We start from the raw sequence: 19,075 nt of genomic DNA on the forward strand, positions 1-19,075 counted from the left end.
TATAATATTTTTACAACTCTGTTTAATAGTATAGTCAAAGAATGCGTGTTTAGTAGAAGTTTTTATTAATTACAGCATATACTTATGTAATTTCCTTTATTCATTGATTTCAATTTGTTTCTGAAATATATATTGTAAGTTATAAGAAAGTTTATACTCTATTTTCCTTGGGAAAATATTTTTATTTCGTAAAATTTATGTCGATTTTACTTGTTAATAACAAGGAGAAAGCAATCACATCAGCTGTGCATTCTCATTTAGTCGTCAAAAAAAAAAAAAAGAAGAAGAAGATCCTAAAATAAAGAATATATTAATTTCTATAAACAAAAAAAAAGGAAAAATAACTATTAGACAAATAAGGAAAAATAACTATTAGACAAATAAAGAATATATTTTACCATTTCATGTTAATGAAAATTAGACATATTTTCTTTTTTTGTCTTCAAATCCTCTCACTAAATGACAAAGAAGAAACAAATTTCTTTTTGTCCAATACAAAGAAAATTCAGAATTAGAGATAGAGAAGTCTCATCACAAAAAAAAAAAAAGAAAAAAAATTACTATAAAATAAAGAGGCCAAAACTAATGATGAATAGTTTTCAAGTTATTACTATACAATGTAGATAGATCGTAATCTCCATTTTTTTTAATTGGGTTGTGTACATTTTTTTTAATTCCCATTTTTTTTTAATTTGTAGTGAACAAAACACTAGTGCAAAATTGACATAAGAATTATTCATATTATACCTATTTTATTAAAAAAAGGTGTGAAATATAAATAAGGTGGCAATTTTGTAAATATATTTTAAATTTTGTTTTAGTGAGTAAGTTTCGAAACCTGATTTTAAGAATAAATGGGGTCAAATATGAAATAAAAACAAGGTGGCAAATTTGTAAATGTTATTTTATATATGATTTTAAGAAAAAAGGTGTGAAATATTATTATATTAACTGTTATGTTATTGTTTTTATTTCTTTGCCAGGATTCGAACCCTCGACCTCTAACTTTTCAATCTTTAGATTATATTTAACAAACTTAGCTACTTATACTCTTAAATATCATTGCAAACCTGATTTTAAGAAAAAAAGGTGTGATATCTTTTCTCCATGTTTTTTTTTTGACAAAATCTGCATATGTTTTTTTTAAAAACAAACAAAACAATCTTTTCCCCATATCACTCCCACTCTAACTAAAAAAGAAACAAAATATATCACAAAAAAACAATCTTTTCCACATATCACTCCCACTCTAACTAAAAAAGAAACAAAATATATCACAAAAAAAATAAAATAATTATTCTCATTATATACGTAAAAAAAAAAAGAAACTAAATAATGTTTTTCATCGTATATGTTTCTGTTTTTCTTCAATATCCATGAGACGATGACTGCTTCCCTTCAGTCTCTCAAACCCCCCTCAATTGAACCTCACCATTCCTCAATCGAATTCTACACTCTCTAGATACACAATTGAACTCTCCCGTCCCCAAGCGATTCGGTTCTGAAAACCTCGCCCAAACCTTCCTATTCATAAACCCTCGAACTGCCTTTCAGTTCTGAACTCACAAACCTCCCATCGCCAAGGGATTCATATTAATGGTTTGAAAAGGGTCTGATTTCAATTCGAATTGCCATTCTTCTTTTTCATCTCTGAGTCTTTGATATTTTCTCTAAGGTATTGTCTCTTACCCTTCTGATTACTGCTTTGTATTAGATGTATTTGTTATTTGGTTAAGAATCATGAAAATCTGAATGTTTGATGAATTTCATTAATTTATTGATGACAATCTTTGATTTTTTTTTTTCATGTTATAATTTTTTAATTCACATATATTTGAATTTAAGTTAACAAATAGAATGCTCCTGAAATTATTGTTATAGTTATTGTTTGAAACTTTGTGATGAGGAGGATAAATATTATTTTTATTCTTTTTGTTTAAATGTTTATCTTTTAGTGTTTTTTTTTTCCTCTTTTGATGTCAGAGAGGGTAGTCACTCAATTATCTCTCCAAAAAAAATATTCTCACTTATTTGCACGAGGGAGGAAGAAAACAAATGTTGCAACACGAGGGAGGAAGTTGTTAATTAATATACTATCACGTGTAGTATCTACACCTCCGATCACATTTCATGATCACTTATTTACTCATTAGATAAGGCTTGGGTTAATTGTTGATTCAAAATGTTGGTGATCTGGTCTTGTTAAGTATTCTACTTGTTGATTAATTTTTTTTTAAAAAATGTGTATATGTATTGCTATTTGGTGATTTATTTTGAGATCAATTCTAGTCTATATTTTTGAATATTTCCGTCTATATTGAACTTGTACTGGAATTGATAAAAAAAAAAATAGAGTATGAATAATCTACTAGCAACTTCAGAACATACACTTGCGCTAATGTTATAATTTATTCATTTTATTTTTCTGAAGGATTTGAGTGAATGCAGAGTTTAGTTATTTATTTTTCTGATAAATAACTATGTTGTGTGAATTCCTTTTACTATCATATTTGCCTTTGTATTCCACCTAGTAGGGATGGTGAGTTTATTTCTCACAAAATATCTGATTGTTAAGGGTCATGTTTTCTTGTGTTTTTTCGTGTTCCTTCATGGTTACTAAATTTAAATTTGTTATTAGGCTTTGGTTGGGAATCATATGTGGACTTTGGTGAAGATATACTGCAAGATATTGGATCCTAGAGATTACAAGAAATTAGGTGTCAAGATTGAGGTACTAGATAACTAGCTTTATTTGACTTCTTGTAGTTTTCCTCTTTTTATCTTTTTGCTGGACCCAAATAATTTTGATACTTGTACTATATAAATGTTAATAGCAAAAAGTCTAAGTAGATGAAGCCTACATGTTGGTTAGAGGGGAGTATACAAATTTTACTTTTTTAGGCTTGTGGGTTAAAAACAATTATCCTTCTACTACATGAATGTTTTCATGAATTAGGATATATTTTGGTTATGCTATTGTTGTAGTCTAACACATGTTATTCTTATTTCTTTTCTAATCATAGAAAGATTGCATTATGTGCAGGTAGCTTGGAATGAGGAACAAGAGGATCATCTAGTTCTAGGAATGTTTCATGTTTTTATTTGTTCCTTTTAGTATAAAAATATGAAATTTTGTGGTACAAGCAAGAAGTTTTTGCCTATTGTGTCACTGTTTGTATGTGAGGAATTATGCGGTGTGAATTTACTGCCGTAGGTGTTGTTCTGCTATAGGCCGTAAGTTAAGGAAGGTGTTATCGAGTCAATTTTAATTTATGTTTGATCAGATTTGTTGTATTTTATTGTAAACTTGTCTTGAACAGTTTTTACCATAAATTTGTTGTTACGATTATATTTTGGACCATAAATATATATTTTTTTTACCAAAAAATGTGCAATTATGGTAGTTGAAACTGCCATAATTTACTTTTTTTTTATAAAAAAAATCCGCATTTCACACCGGTTTTTTGCTTAAAAATAGGGGTTATATGATAGTTTTCACACCCGTTTATTTGTTAAAGAGGTGTGATATATATACAGATTACACCTTTTTTTTTTTCTAAAAAAGGTTAGGAAAGGTTCTTTTCACACCGGATAGAAAACAGGTGTTGTTTGTCAAACTTACAACACCTGGTGATATAACCCCGGTAAAAAATAGGTCTTAAATCTCTAAAAAACAGGTCTTGTATCCCCGATTTGCACTAGTGAAAACCTTAGAGATAGAGGCCAAAACTACAAAGAATCAAATTATTACGGCTCAATTTAATGAAAAATTCAGAAAACCCAATTTGGCTTGTTAAAAAAAGATAGATGATTCTATAAGTGTAGCTCAGTTGGTAGCTACCAGTGATATTATGTGCATGGATCAGGGTTCAAACTCCGGATTCCCCACTTCTTCACACATAATGTGTGTGAATATAACCACTAGGCTACCTGACAAAAAAAATAGAGAAATCTATAAACATGACAAATACGTCTAATGAACTTGTAGAATGTAGAGGAAAAAGTTTTTTTTTTTTTAAATAAAGAATATAGAGCCACCATTCTACAAGTTCTACATTCTACATGTTTCAGACGTTGATAGTCTACCTTGCACAATTTTAGACAGTGTCACGAAATATCTTAAACATAGTGACATAATCGTGACTCAACTCAGTAATAACTTCGATAGATGAAAATTCTTTTTCAAAATAGACTTTGGAAATCCGAATATAGCAGTTTGAAAATCCAAAAACCAACAACTCTAAGATTGAGCAATTGCAATTCCAACAATTTTAAGACGTTTCCTTTTGCCATGTCTAGCAAAGAAATTATTGGCTTAGGCTCTATTGTCTCTGAATACAACAAGGATAAAAAAGGCTATAGAAATATATCTTTCGATAGAACACAATGAATTGATTGTTGTTTCAAACAATAACACTAAGAAATTCACATACGCCACTCTGAATCCATTTGAAATTTGTTTTCAAAATCAGAACTGCATTGTGAATAATAACTTCAACTGGCAAGACAATAGTAACCCCCAAAAGGATCTTATAATAGAACTCAATAGCCACCATCAAGAAATGGAACTGGGTCACAATTTACATACTACAATTGTGAGAAACCAGGTCATATGTCCTGCAAGTATAAGAGCAGGTCAAGTGCCACTTCGCAGCCTAACTTGACTGGAGAAAAAAAAATTCACTTCTATGATTAGTAAAATCAACCTGGTTGGTGGATCAAGTGAATGGTGGATAAACATTAGTGCCTCACGCCATGTTTGATATGATTATGTTATGTACAAAACATATGCTACTTTCGAAAATAAGAAAGTGTTATAATATTCTTACACCATTAAAGTTGTTGGCATTCGAGATATGGAGTTACAATTCATGTCCGAAAAGGAAATTATACTCTAGGACGTGATGTATGTTCCAAAGATAAGAAAAAATCTGCATTTCAGATTTTGATTAAATAAGACTAAGTTTACTCAGACTTAAAGAGAGACTTGTCACCATGTATTCTTGTTGGGAAAGACTATGTCGTTGATGGTATGTTCAAAATTAAAATTCTCCTTTTGTGTTATAAGTTGTGTGATTGTAATATTTGATATGTTAAAATTTATCATGTGAATAAGCGTTTAAGTTTAAACTTGAGTAACTTTAATTTAATTCCAAAGATATATGTAAATGATTCTCGAAAAAAAAATTGTGATTTATGAAGTAGTCAAGCTAAAAGAACCAAAAAGTTCATATAAATCGGTGTTTAGAGAATTTGAATTGATAGACATAAAAATTCTTATATATGTGAACTTGATCACAAATTAACAAGAAATGGTAAAATATATTTTCTCATATTTATTTATGATTTCAATTTTGAAAAATAAGGATTTTTAACATTTTGGATGATGGAGATGAAAATGCTCTGGCGATTTTTTAGGTGATTTTTTCACTGTTTACCTTTACCAAACCCACCTACTAAGCAACACTGTTCACCATCTCACCGCCTTACTTTCACCATGACCACCGCTCAAAACACCACCCAACACCCACCAAAATTTCTTGTTCCTTGGCCTTGTCTCCTCTCAGATGATGTTCCACCAACCAAACCAATCTTCAAACCACCTACCACCAATCTACAACAGAAAACCTTTGCTCAAGCTCTTAGCAATGTGTGCGATATACCCCTCAATCAGCTTCCTCAGCCTTGCATGAAAGGGGATCAGCGTGCTATAGAGATACCTGAAGATGAATATCTTGCTGGAATAGAGGAATGTAAGTTCAGCTTGCAGGGACGCATCATTTGGCCAAAAGGGTCAACACCGGTATCTATTGAGGTATTGCGCTCTAAGCTGTCTGTCTTGTGGAAATCTTTAAGGAAATGGGGGATTACATCTATTGGAAGAGGATTTTTTGAATTCACATTCTCATCCCTAAAAGATATGAAAAGGGTCAGATCGGTTGGATCTTGGACTTTGAATCCTGGTGTCCTCAAGCTTTTTGCATGGTCCAAAGAATTCAACTCTAGCATGCAACAACAGACAACTTCTCAGGTATGGTTACGTATCTATGGCTTATCGCAAGAATACTGGAGGAAAAAAAATTTATTTGCTATTGCTTCTAGTGTTGGGACACCAATATGCACTGATGCCATTACAAACAAACCTAGAATGGAAAGATCATTTGGTCATTTTGCATGTATTTTGGTTGATATGGACCTGACTCAAGAATTGAGATACAGGTGCTGGTTGAAAGGAAAGGATACGCTTTTTTTTTTTGTAGATTTTGAGTATGAAAACTTACCTGAATTCTGTTCACACTGCAATCTACCTGGTCATTCTTTGGAGAATTGTAAAAGATTGAAAGAGAGTAAGGGAAAACAGCCCTCTGTTCCTAACCCTAAACCTATCCCTAAACCTAACTCTCAACCTAGACAGGTGTTTGTGCAGAAAAACAATGCTCCTGAGGTTGTTCATGTGGATGCTAGCCCGAACAGATGCAAGGAAGATGTTGAATTAGAGGATGAAATCAATCAAGAGATTGAGGCTCAAGTGGCTCGTGATATGGAAACTGTTGGAAATAACAACTTTGAAACATTTGCAGATGATGAGGAAATTCATAGTAATGATGGCTCTGAATTTGTTGCAGCTACTCAACTAGTTTCTAATGATGAGGGTAATACAAGCTCCAGCACTAAACAACCTGTAGATTTGGTTCAACAGGACATGGATTTTTAAAAAAAATCTTGGGCGAACTTGGCAGACATGGAAGAAAACAGTGTCGGATCTGAACCTTCACCAAATATCAGGCAAGTTTCTAACCCTTTACTGTATCACAATGTCGAAAATCCAGCTCTCCCTGTTGAAGATATGGGACTGAAGAATATTGATCAGGATGGTTTCCAACCAGTTTTATCCAGAAGTGCCAAAAAACAACAAAAATCTGTTGCACCCAAGAGCAATTACCCTATTAGATCAAGGGCTGGTACATCCAAATCCTTGAAATGAAGTGTGTTTTTTGGAACTTGAGGGGAATAGCCAACTCCCCCACTAAGTTGGCCCTTAAGAAGTTGTTAACTACTAACAAACCTGATTTTCTGTTTATTACTGAACCCTGGACCGATATTTCAAAATATTCCACATTTTGGCTTCATAAGCTTGGCTATAAATCGTTTTGTGTTAATAATAGAGGAACCCTCCTTCCAAACCTTTGGTGTTTTTGTACCAGCAACCTTAACCCTGTTATCCTTCACACTGATGACCAACTTGTTGCGCTCCAAACCATTTACAATGGTAAACCATTTTCTCTAACTGCTGTATACGCTTCCACCTGTCACATAAAAAGAAGAATTCTATAGGAAACCCTATCTCAGCACCTATCTAACCACCAGCTCCCTTGGTGTATGATTGGTGATTTCAACTCTATCTTAGGCGCACATGAACAAAGAAGCAATTATAGGCCTCAAGCTGCTCCTATTTTGGATTTCCAAGCTTGGTCAAACAACAATAACCTCATTCATATTCCAACTAGAGGTGCTGCCTACACATGGTCAAATGGCAGAAGAAGCAGATACCATGTTCAAAGAAGGTTGGACAGGGCCGTGTGCAATCAAGAGTGGTTCAATTCTTGCAATTTTGTAACCTGTTCCACCCTTACAAAAGTCAGGTCTGATCATTTCCCACTGCTTTTTGAATTCAAAAATGAGGACATACACTTTGTTTCGCAATTTAAATTCTTAAAAATGTGGGTAGCTCATGAAGATTGCATCAATGTTGTGAAAAATAGCTGGAATACCCCTTTTATAGGCTGCCCTATGTATGTTCTGAACCAAAAACTTAAACACCTCAAGTCAGCCCTGAAACTTTGGAACTCTGATGTGTTTGGTAATGTCCACGACCAAGTAAAAGAAGCAAAGCTGAAAGTTGATCAAATTCAAGCAGAAATTGATAATCAGGGGCATTCTGACATCCTGATGCAACAAGAAAAAAATGCTCAACTGATTTTGGAGCAGGCCCTGAACATTGAAGAACTTTTTTGGCAACAGAAATCAAGAACTCAATGGCATTGTGAGGGGGACAGAAATACAACCTTTTTTCATAGAGTAGCCAAAATTAAACAAGCTTCCAACCTGATAACCTCCCTGAACCATGGTGATACAGTGTTAAATGATCCTAAAGATATCTCAGAGCATATAGTCAATCACTTTACTTCCACATTCAACTCTAGCTCTCCAACATTTGATAATGGTTTTATTGATGAGACGATTCCCTCTCTCATTACTGATAGAATAAACAACCTGCTTACCACTCTTCCTACTGATGATGAGATATATCAAGCTGTTTTTTCTTTAAACAAAGATAGTGCCCCAGGTCCTGATGGATTTGGAGCAATATTTTATCAAACTTTTTGGGATATCATCAAGAGTGATGTCTCAAAAGCTGTTTTACAATTTTTCACTTCTGGTTGGATACTGCCCAATTATAACTCTAATAATATTGTGCTTATTCCCAAGACTAACCATGCAGCTTCAATAGGTGACTACAGACCAATTGCCATAGCCAACTTCAAGTTCAAAGTCATCTCCAAAATTCTTGCAGATAGGCTTGCTAAGATCATGCCAACTATCACTTCTGTTCAGCAGAGATGCTTCATCAAAGGAAGAAGTATCAAAGATTGCATTTGTCTCACCTCAGAAGCAATAAATTTACTCAACAAGAAGACATTTGGAGGAAACTTGGCCCTAAAAGTGGACATAGCAAAAGCTTTTGACACTCTTGACTGGACTTTTCTTCTTAAGGTTCTGAAGAAGTTTGGTTTCAATGATTTATTTTGCAAATGGATCCATACCATTCTTATGTCTGCAAAGCTATCCGTCTCCATCAATGGCAAATCACATGGCTACTTTTCTTGTTCAAGAGGAGTCAGACAAGGAGATCCATTATCTCCCCTTCTATTCTGCCTTGCTGACGAAGTTATCAGTAGAAGCTTGACAAAGAATGTTATCAATGGAAAGCTCAAACTTATTCAAGGCACTAGAGACACTGCAATCTGATGTAGATTTTCTACATGTCATATAACTATGTACACGTGAGTATATATAGGATCGTTTTCCGCAGGGAGTTGCGTTAAATTATAAGCGTTTTCGCAATCTTTCACATTAAGGTATCCTTTATAAAATGTTTGTTTGTAACACTATATCCAAAGATGACAAAAAAGTAAAAACGAGAGTAGATCGAACTATTTCGCTTGCGGTATAAGATAACGAGCAAGCATAACAGCAGCAATCTCTCGATCGATTAACAGACTATAGCTTTATAACCAATATTATTACAATCATTTCTACAACATCCTTTGTGTCCAAAGCGACATCGTTATTTCTAAGTTAGCGTTTAAACATTAGTGTCCAAATCCCTTAAACGATAACAAATTCGATCGGATAACTTAATTGACCGTGTCCAGCCTGATTAAGTATCCGAAAGCATTAAATTCTTGATTAAAAGTAATTATCAAAGGTTTACAAACTTGTCAAGAGTGATATAACATAAGATAGATTGTTATTCTAGTTCTAGATTCAAGAGTTCGTGTCCAAATCATCTTGAATCTCATTGAAAGCATTAAACATAAGAATAACAACAATATTGAATCATTAAGCTAGAACCTTATATACTAAAAGATCAAAAGATTACATAATAGCTTGTTTGTTACCTCAATACTACAAAGAAGATGATAGCTACACATAGACATGTATACTATGCAGCTCTTAGTAACAATGGAATGGCATCTTGTGGGGGTCTATTTCAAAATTCTAGCTCTAATTTTCTAGGAGCTTTTGCTATTAACCTTGGAAGAACTTCTGCTTTATGCGCTGAGCACATTGGTGCTATGGTGGCCATTGAAATTGCTCATCACAAAAACTGGACTAGCCTTTGGTTGGAAACGGATTCAATGTTGGTTTTCTCAGCTTTCAAATCTCGTAAAATTGTGCCCTGGCATCTTCAAAACAGATGGAGCAATTTCTTACACTTGATCTCTTCTATGCTTTTTTTTATTTCTCATGTATATAGAGAAGGAAATCACTGCGCGGATATTCTCGCGAATCTTGGTTTAAATCTGCAATCTCACTGTTGGTATACTCAGCCTCCTCCTTCTATTAGGGCAGACTTAGTCACCAACAGATTAGGTTTACCTAATTTTAGAATTTCCTAACTTTTGAGGGTTTGGTTTTATGTCCCCCCTCTCTTTTGCTTTGTATATTCTCATTTTCATATATATATATATATTTGAGGCCTGAGCCATAATGGCTGCAGCCTCCTTTTTGTTTAAAACAAAAATTTCAAAAATAAAATTGATAAGCTTGACATATTCAATTTTTGTAACAAAAATTGAAATTTATGTTAAATAGAGTACTCAAGTGTAAGAACAAAATTTCTACTTATAAAATTTTGAAAAAATGACATCCCAACTTATCTTATTTTCGAACTTAGGGGTTGTCTGGTCTATGTTCGGATTCCGGATCCCAAGAGAGTTAAACTCTCTAGTAGAGCCTATTAATGTGTGGCCATTTTTGTACTCCCTCCGGTCCTATATATAAGATTTTTTTTTAAAAAAAACAAATTGGTCATATTTATAAGAAAATGTCATAACTTTTAAGGTGTAGTTATTGTTTAAAAGATTTTTCTACCCCATGTTTGTCTTTTTAATATTAGTTGGTGTATTAATTAATGCTTCACAATTTTTTATGAGGGTATATTTGTAAAAATATTCAAAAGGTTACACTTATTAATAATTGCATTATTGGTTTTGATGTTTTTTGATTTTTCTTCTTATAATAAGGACCGGAGGGCGTATATTATATATGTTTTATGACCTAAATGCTAAAGTGATCATATAATCAAAGGTTGCAGATTTCAATGAATTATGGCAAGAAGGTAAAAACGTTGAAATGAATTCTCTTGAGTCTAACTGAAAATGACACTTAGTATAATTGCCTCCTAGTCGAAAACCAATCGGTTGTACTTCGATGTTTAAAAAGAAACTAAAACATGATGGTTATGTTGCTAAATGCAAGGCTCGCCATGTAGCAAAAGATTTTAGCCAAAGAGAAAAATATAGATTTCCTTGACACTTATTCACCAGTCCCTATAATCACATTCGTAAGGGTACTAATTTTTCTAGTTTCCATTCATAACACGACAGAAAACCAAATGAATGTGAAAACTTCGTTTTTAAACGGTGAACTAAAAGATAAATCTATACAGAACAACCAGAAGGTTTTGTGATTCATGGACAATAAAACAAGATCTGTAAGTTAGATAAATCTTTTTATAGTCTAAAGCAAACTCTTAAGCAATGAGATGGAAAATTTGACAACCTAAAGATATCGAATGAGTATAAAGTGAATGAAAGTGACAAAGTGTATTTACTACAAATATGGAAACAACATTTGCACGATCATATGTCTATGTACACGATTTGCTCATAGTTGGTTCAAACATTCATGTCATAAAAGTTGTGAAATCATTGTTTAACAACATCATTGATATGAAACATTGGAGAAACTAATGTAATTCTTGATATCAAGATTACTAGAGCAGAAAAAAGAGATTTTCCTTGGATAAATCTCTATATTTTCAGAAGATCAAGGAAATATAATTATTTTGATTGTAAACATGCAAGCACATTTTATAATCCAAGTGAAACTCTTCAAGAACACTGGATATGGTGTTAAATAAACAAAATATGTGAGAATCATAAGAAGCCTCTGGTATGCAACTTGATGTACTAGACCCGACATTGCCTACATCATGGGCCTCTTGTGCAACTTTGCCTGTAGATCGAGTGAGAAACATTGAATGCTACTGGAAGAGTCATAAGATGCCTTAAAAAGACTATGACTATAAGATTATATTATTAGTGGCATCCTATTGTACTTGAAGGGTACAATGATGCAAATAGAAACACCTTATCAGATGATTCCTAAGCTACCAGTGGATACACACTGAGTATCACTGGAGGAGATGTTTCTTGGAAAAATAAAGAAACAGACGATATTGACTCAATCCAATATTGAATGAACATGAGATGAGAGCACTACAGAAAACTAGTGAAGAATCAAGTTGATAAGATGTTTGCTAGTTGAGAACCCCTTGTCGGAAAACCTTGCCACCTGGGTTAATTCTTTGTGATAGTACTGTAGCTATTACAAAATTAAGAATCATTACTACAATGGTAAGAGAATATAATAAAGGAATGAACATGTTAATATTAGAGAGCTAGCTCCTATCTCAAGGAACAATTAATGTATATCATTTACGTACTGATGACAATTTAGTTGATTCTTTGACTAAACACATCCAATAGGATGAGACTAATGACTGAAGATCCCAAGAAATAGGTTCAATGAGTAACAACAAGTCATGGAGTAATAGAATATGTTATGATAAAAGTAGAGAAGCATGATTCTTGCATCAATAAGAGGATGAGATAATAAAAACTCATAATGTGATGTATACTTTATGTAGAGTGGATTACATAGTTACAAGAGTTCTGTTGATAGACTCACATATATGAATGAACTGAGGTCGGTTCCTATATGATTTTGAGGAAGAATACCTAGAGCGTTAGTCAAATTGGGATAAACGTGCATGGTTATAAACGCACAGGATTTTAGAATATATACACCTTAGGAAAAAGGTTGTCAACGGGTTCTATGTCGAAGATTGAGGTCATTGCTACCAGCAACTCTTGTATATCGGAATTTTACTCGCTATACAAAGGTTCAAGTTATTGACGACACCTTTGATTATTAGCAAACTTAAAGAAACATTTTGATGTTAATCTTAAAACCATTTTTTAAATTCAAGTGGGGGATTGTTGGAACATTGATGTGAAGTTGAACAAAATAGGAAGATTGAAAAATTAAACACAAAGTAATAAAACTTCGAGTTAGTGTAATGTGAATTGAAAAAATACAGTGTGTGAGTCCCACATAAAATAGAACGCAGTTCAAAATCTTTTGTGTGTTAGTTTCCTTTTATCATTAGAAAAATACTTGTTTATGTGTGTGTGACCAAACACTATTTGTTTGGTTTTGTGACCATGTTAGAATTTCTCTTCCAACTGTACAAAGTTTGCTCGCATTTTTCTACCAATTTATTTTTTTATGAGAACTTTTATTTATAGAGAACTGAAACCAAATAACTTCGAATTCAATGACATTGAGTCTTATTTATACACCCATAACATAAGCTGAATTAACATCACAATACAACAGTAACCAAAAAAAAAAAAAACATCACAATACAACAATGACAAATAAACTGTGAATCCTTAACAAATTAAACAAATTTTTAACAAAAGCTGAAATAATATTACAACACGACTCCTACAAACAATCAGTGAATCTGTAACAAACAATAGAATCTGCTGCTGTAAATTTCCTTCCCATGTCAAATTTCCAAAAGCAGAAGATCCTGAAAATTTTAAACAAAAATGATGAATGTGTCCATCCAAAATATAAGGGTTTAATAATTAAATAAATTTTCAAACAAAAATACATCATGAGTGAATCTTTGAATCTTGTAAAAATGTATAGTCGAGCCTTTGGGAAAAAAATATATAATTACATTTGGTTTAAACCAATCAAATTAGGCCGTTTATTTAAAGATTTTTTTTATCCTTTAATTATATTTGTAGGTATTTTTTGTTTTTTTTTACTTTATTGTTAAAATATGATTTTTATCCTAAAACTATTTTAATTATATTTGTAGGTATTTTTTGTTTTTTTACTTTTTTGTTAAAATATGATTTTTATCCTAAAACTATTTTAATAAAGTTTTTGAAGAAAATCATTTTTAATAATAAAAAAAGACAAATAAATCCATCTTTTGAAGTTTTTGTGTTGCGTCTTACCCACCTCTTAATTATTTTGAATATTAGTGAGACTTCTAATTGATTTAACAAAATTATTTCTAAAAATTATTAGAGGCAACTTTACAGTAATTAATTTGTCAGGGGTAATGAGATTTGTTAATAGCAAATCGAAACACAGATGTCACCACTTCGTTAAGGACTCATTTTCAAAACATTATAATATTGTGAGATTTTTAAATTCAAACTTTTAATATAAAAAAATAAAACATGAAAAAAAAAATCTATATAAATATTATGGTAATAAATCATGTATCATTAGATCAATAAATCATTTTATTGGATCGAATGAGATATGATAAGACTTATTAATTCGACGGTAAAAAATGTATTATGCATGATGAATACTATTTTATTTGTGCACATTAAACAAAACCTCGAAATGTATATATAGGAGAGAAAAATCATATACATGTTGGCCATATCAAGTGCTATAAGACTGATTTGTAGCACTTGGTGTCTGAGTTCTCTTAGAAGTAGATTTTTTCTCAGGAGGAGCATCCGAATAGCTCATTCCTTTCTGGTTTGAGACTGGGTTTTCCTTAGTATCCTTAGTTTTCGTATTTGCTGGCGCAGGAGCCGAATAGCCCATACCTATCATCTGGGCTGAGATTTGGTTTTTCTTTGCATCATTGGACTTCATTTTTGTATGCTAATACAAAAAATATGTTCAAGCAAAAGTGCTAGATAATGGTTTATGTTTTCTATTTCGTTCATCTTGGGTGGTATTTATAACACCCTTGCGATGCTGGCTGCATTATATACAGGCAATGTACCATGTAATTCATGGTGATTTAAGCTGTGACTGGGTTGTATGCCAATACAAATATTAGGTTCAAGCAAAATTACTAGATAATAAATGTATGTTTTCTATGTCTTTCATGTATTTCTGGGTGGTATTTATAAAACCTTGCAATGCTGGCTGCATTACGCAGGTAATGTACCATGTAATTCATAGTAATTTAAGCTGTGACTGGGTTGTATATACACAGGTTATGTTCAAGCAAAAGTGCTAGACAGTACTATATTTTTTCTATGTCTTTCATGTAATGCTAGGTGTGTACTTATAAACCCTTACGATGCTGGCAATATTATACAGGTAATGTACACCATGCAATTGATGGTTATTTAAGGTTTTACTAGGTTATAGGACAGTTCACATATCATATAATGAATGACCCGTGTGTACTTTAAACAAAAACGAGGGGTATTTTATATATATGCAATCCAGCATATTTATTCAGGTGTAAAATTGTGGTCCATGTTTTAAGTTTGACAGTTGTTATAAATTCATGCATATTGCAGAAATAGGTTGAAGATTTGGAGTTATTTTTTAAGATATGGTAGAAGTAGAACTAGCTAGACAGGGGAAAAAGTTATGGATCGCCAGAATTTCACAGCTTGCTCTTATGTTCCTTCATGCAAGGCTGGCTGCGGTATTCATATGTTACTGGAGATTGAAATCTGTGCACAATTTATTTAAGATATACCTCTACTTGTTACTCAAGAAATATATGTGAAGATATTTTGTTTTTTTGTGGGGATAGAAGAGGGAACGTATGTACAGGAAGCTGGGGGGTGTTGAGTTTTGAAGGAGCCAGCTCGATTTGGGAGATGGAAGAGAGAAGGTGGGCCTGGCTCACGTGGGTGGCAAAGGTAAGGCTTGTTGTGGAAGATTGTGTGGATTTTTTGGGAGGTCTAGATAGCAAGGGGGCACAACTTTTGGTAGACCGGGTTACTGGTTAAATAACACTAATGGGCCTCTTCAGCATTTAAATAGTGAAGCAACGGTTCAGAATGTTACAGGGGGTGAATAGCAAACAGGGAGGAGGTTCTAATTTAAGGAATTCGCAGGAGGGGAGAGTAGCTGTTGATTCCTAGAATGTAGAATGGGTGGTGAAGGGTAAGAGTAAAAATAAGAAGAAACAGTCGAAGAGGAAAACCAATACGTTGGGTTTCCAAGGTGTGTTCGAATGATGGAAGTGGCACGTGAAGGAAAGGGAGGTAAAGGGGGATGTAAAACAAAAGGTGGCGAGTGAGGTGCAGAATGTTGTGTGTGGCAGTGATTTGGTTATACAGGATGTTAGTGGGGGAGATAACCTAGTTTCATTTTGGTGGTGGTTTTGCCAAATTGTCCGGTAACTACACTATCGGGTCAAAGGTTGCTCGTGGATGATAATGGGTCATTTGTGCAAGACACACCACTCGAAATTGAGTGATCGACTAGAAATGAGTTAGATGCATCAAGGATTTTTAGTTTGCAAAAGAATTCCGACTACTCCTTTAAAATAGAGGACAACGATTTACTTAAGGAATTGGTTGAAGTTGCAGGGCGTTAAATGGTGGTTAGTGCAAGAAGGGAAGAGTCGAGGCTTGATCAATGATTATGTCCTCTTTTATTGTTAGAGGCTTGCGGAGTAAGGTGAAAAGAAGAAAGATTAATGAGTTGGTGTCTCAACAAAGGATTGATTTTCGGGCAATATAAGAAACTAAGATAGAGATTATTTCAGAGTCGTTGTGTCATAATTTATGGGATGGTGATGATTGCAATTGGACAAACATACCTTCAGTAGGTAATAGTAGAGGTATTCTCTCTTTGTGGCGGAAGTCCAACTCTAAACTTATTTTTTCGGTAGTACGTGATATGTAATGTATTTTTCTAAATAGAAGGCAACCCATTAGTTATTTTTGTTACATTGGCCGGTTTCAAGACATAAACAAGCGTTGAATGAAAGACAATCCATAATGTTTAGATTTCATGTCAGAAACAGTTACTTCTTTTTTTCTGCTACTCCTCATTATTATTTTTAAATTTAAATCTTTGCATTACACATATAACCTTTTCATTTCAAGCTTAAAATTGTTTTAATTTCATAGAGTTGTTTCAAAACATTTGCAGCTGATGGCTAGCTTACCCCTAAAGTTGAAGAGCACAATAAATATTGGAGCTTTCTGTGGAAGATACTCATCACAATCACCACCTCTTTTTGTATAGCATAATCAGTGAGACATTAAGTCAAATATTCAATCGAATCTTCTACTATAATTTTTTTTTATATTGAGTGTTTCATACGAATGCTATTTTTGCTCGAATTTGCGGTCGTTCTCTATGAACTATCGATCATGTTATATTACACATGAGGCAATTTTTTTGGTACCTTGAGCCTTTGTAGCCATTATTATTGTTGATATCATCATCATCATCGTCGTCGTCGTCGTCGTTGTCGTTATTCTTTGCTAAACCCTTTGAGCCTTCGTGCAATAAATTCTTCTGTTGTTACTAAGTGATGAGCCATGTCACTAGTTTTCAACCCTAAATGTCATCTATTTGATTTCTTTTGGAGTTAGATAGAATATTTTTAATAACTTGGTATGATTTGAAACTATGTTTGAGGTTGCTATTTGGAATTTGTAGCATCTTAAATTTGAGGTGGGGTACCAGTAGAACTTATTCATCAAAAATGAAAAAAGAAATATAGGTAAAACCTTATAAAAATTTGGGTCTACACAAAAACAAATATACAACAACAACAACAATCAAGCCTTATTCCACTAAGTGGGGTCGGATCAAATGATGTCATAGTGTTATATCAAAAACCATATTTGGATCCAACTCATTGACCTCTAAATCCTTTCTAATGGTTTCTCTAATGGTTTTCTTAGGTCTTCCTCTACCTCTTTTAACCTGACTCTCCTCCATTTGATCTACTCTTCTAACAACGACATCTATGGGTCTTCTCTCTACATGTCCAAACCATCAAAGCCTGTTTTCTACCAACTTTTCTACTATAGGTGCTACCCCCACTCTCTCTCTAATGGTGTCATTTGTAATCCTATCATGTCTAGTCTTACCACTCATCCAGCGCAACATGCTCATCTCCGCTACACTTACTTTACTCTTGTGTTAGCTCTTAACCGCCCAGCACTCCGTACCATACAAGATTGTCGGTCTGATTGTCGTCCGATAGAACTTTTCCTTTCAGATTAAGTGGTACTTTCTTATCGCACAAAACACCTGAGGCCAGGGGCGGACCTGAGCAGGGCAGGGTGTGGCAATAGCCACACCAGCCCAGGCCCAGCCCATATTTTTTTTTATTACAAAGCCTAATTTAAATAATATATATCTTCTATTTCATATCATAAACAACTCTATGGTTGTAGCTTGGTGGCATGAGTTTTGTGTACAAACTTGAATGTCCTAGGTTCAACTCTCACCTAGGTTCAACTCTCACTTTTTGCATTTTTGCTTAATTTTTTTCAAGTTCAGCTTTCCTCTCGTTTGCAATTTTCTTAATTTTTTCAGATAATAATATAAACAATATAAATTGTATATGAATATATATTAAGATTTTATTTTGCAACTTATGTCATGCATTATCTAATCTAATTTTTTATATGAATATATATTAAGATTTTATTTTGCAACTTATGTCATGCATTATCTAATCTATAAAAAAATATATATAAAGGAGAGACCCATTTTTGGATTGAAATTTTTTACTCTGAATTTATTTTATCATTTTTAATGATGTCATTTAAATTATAATTAAAAAGTTAAATTCACTAAAATATAAACAACTTTACTATACAAGGAACAAAATGATTGACGATTTGTTACGATTAGTACAAACATTATTATTTGTATAATTTATTTCGTAAAAATTTTAGTCATACTTCTTTAAAAAAAAAAAAAATTTAGCCCCACTAATAATTTAATCCCAGATCCGCCCCTGCCTGAGGCTCTTCTCCATTTCAACCACCCAGCTTGAATACAATGATTTACATCTGCTTCTATTTCTCCGTCAATTTGTATTATGAACCCAAGATATTTAAACCGTGTAACTTGGGGTATGATATGATTTACGTCTGCTTCTATTTCTCCGCAATGATGAACAAGGTTGTCAATTTTGCTTCAGGTCGAAAGAGAATAATAAAATCAAAAATCGTAAAATCGTAATCAAAATCGAAGGATTTTATTCAACTACTTTTTTAGAATCGAAATAGAATAACAAAATCGAAAATCGTAAAATCGCACTCAAAAATCGATGGATTCTACCAAACCAAAAATAATGTTAAATACATGTGTTATAAATTGCATATAGTCATAAATGACTCAAAGTTGTCCACAGCGTACTTATACATAAATGAAACAAAGCCTTGATGTCAAA

General features: G+C 33.0%; 1 protein-coding gene and 1 long non-coding RNA gene across 2 annotated transcripts; both read left to right on the forward strand.

Moving 5' to 3' along the window:
- Positions 1-2,483: 2,483 nt before the first annotated feature.
- On the forward strand, positions 2,484-3,349 carry LOC146945598 (uncharacterized). The gene is made up of 2 exons (XR_015028178.1): positions 2,484-2,731; positions 3,044-3,349. It is a non-coding gene; the product is annotated as an uncharacterized LOC146945598 (long non-coding RNA).
- Positions 3,350-9,701: 6,352 nt separating this feature from the next.
- Positions 9,702-10,184, forward strand: LOC146945599 (uncharacterized). Its single transcript, XM_085748080.1, has 2 exons — positions 9,702-9,925; positions 10,043-10,184. The coding sequence occupies exons 1-2, from the start codon at positions 9,702-9,704 to the stop codon at positions 10,182-10,184; spliced, it is 366 nt and encodes a 121-aa protein (XP_085604206.1).
- The last annotated feature ends 8,891 nt before the right edge of the window (positions 10,185-19,075 follow it).

This window comes from Medicago sativa, chromosome 2 (assembly GCF_051527215.1).
Source record: "Medicago sativa cultivar Bolivia chromosome 2, Bolivia_mono, whole genome shotgun sequence".
Lineage (NCBI taxonomy): Eukaryota > Viridiplantae > Streptophyta > Magnoliopsida > Fabales > Fabaceae > Medicago > Medicago sativa.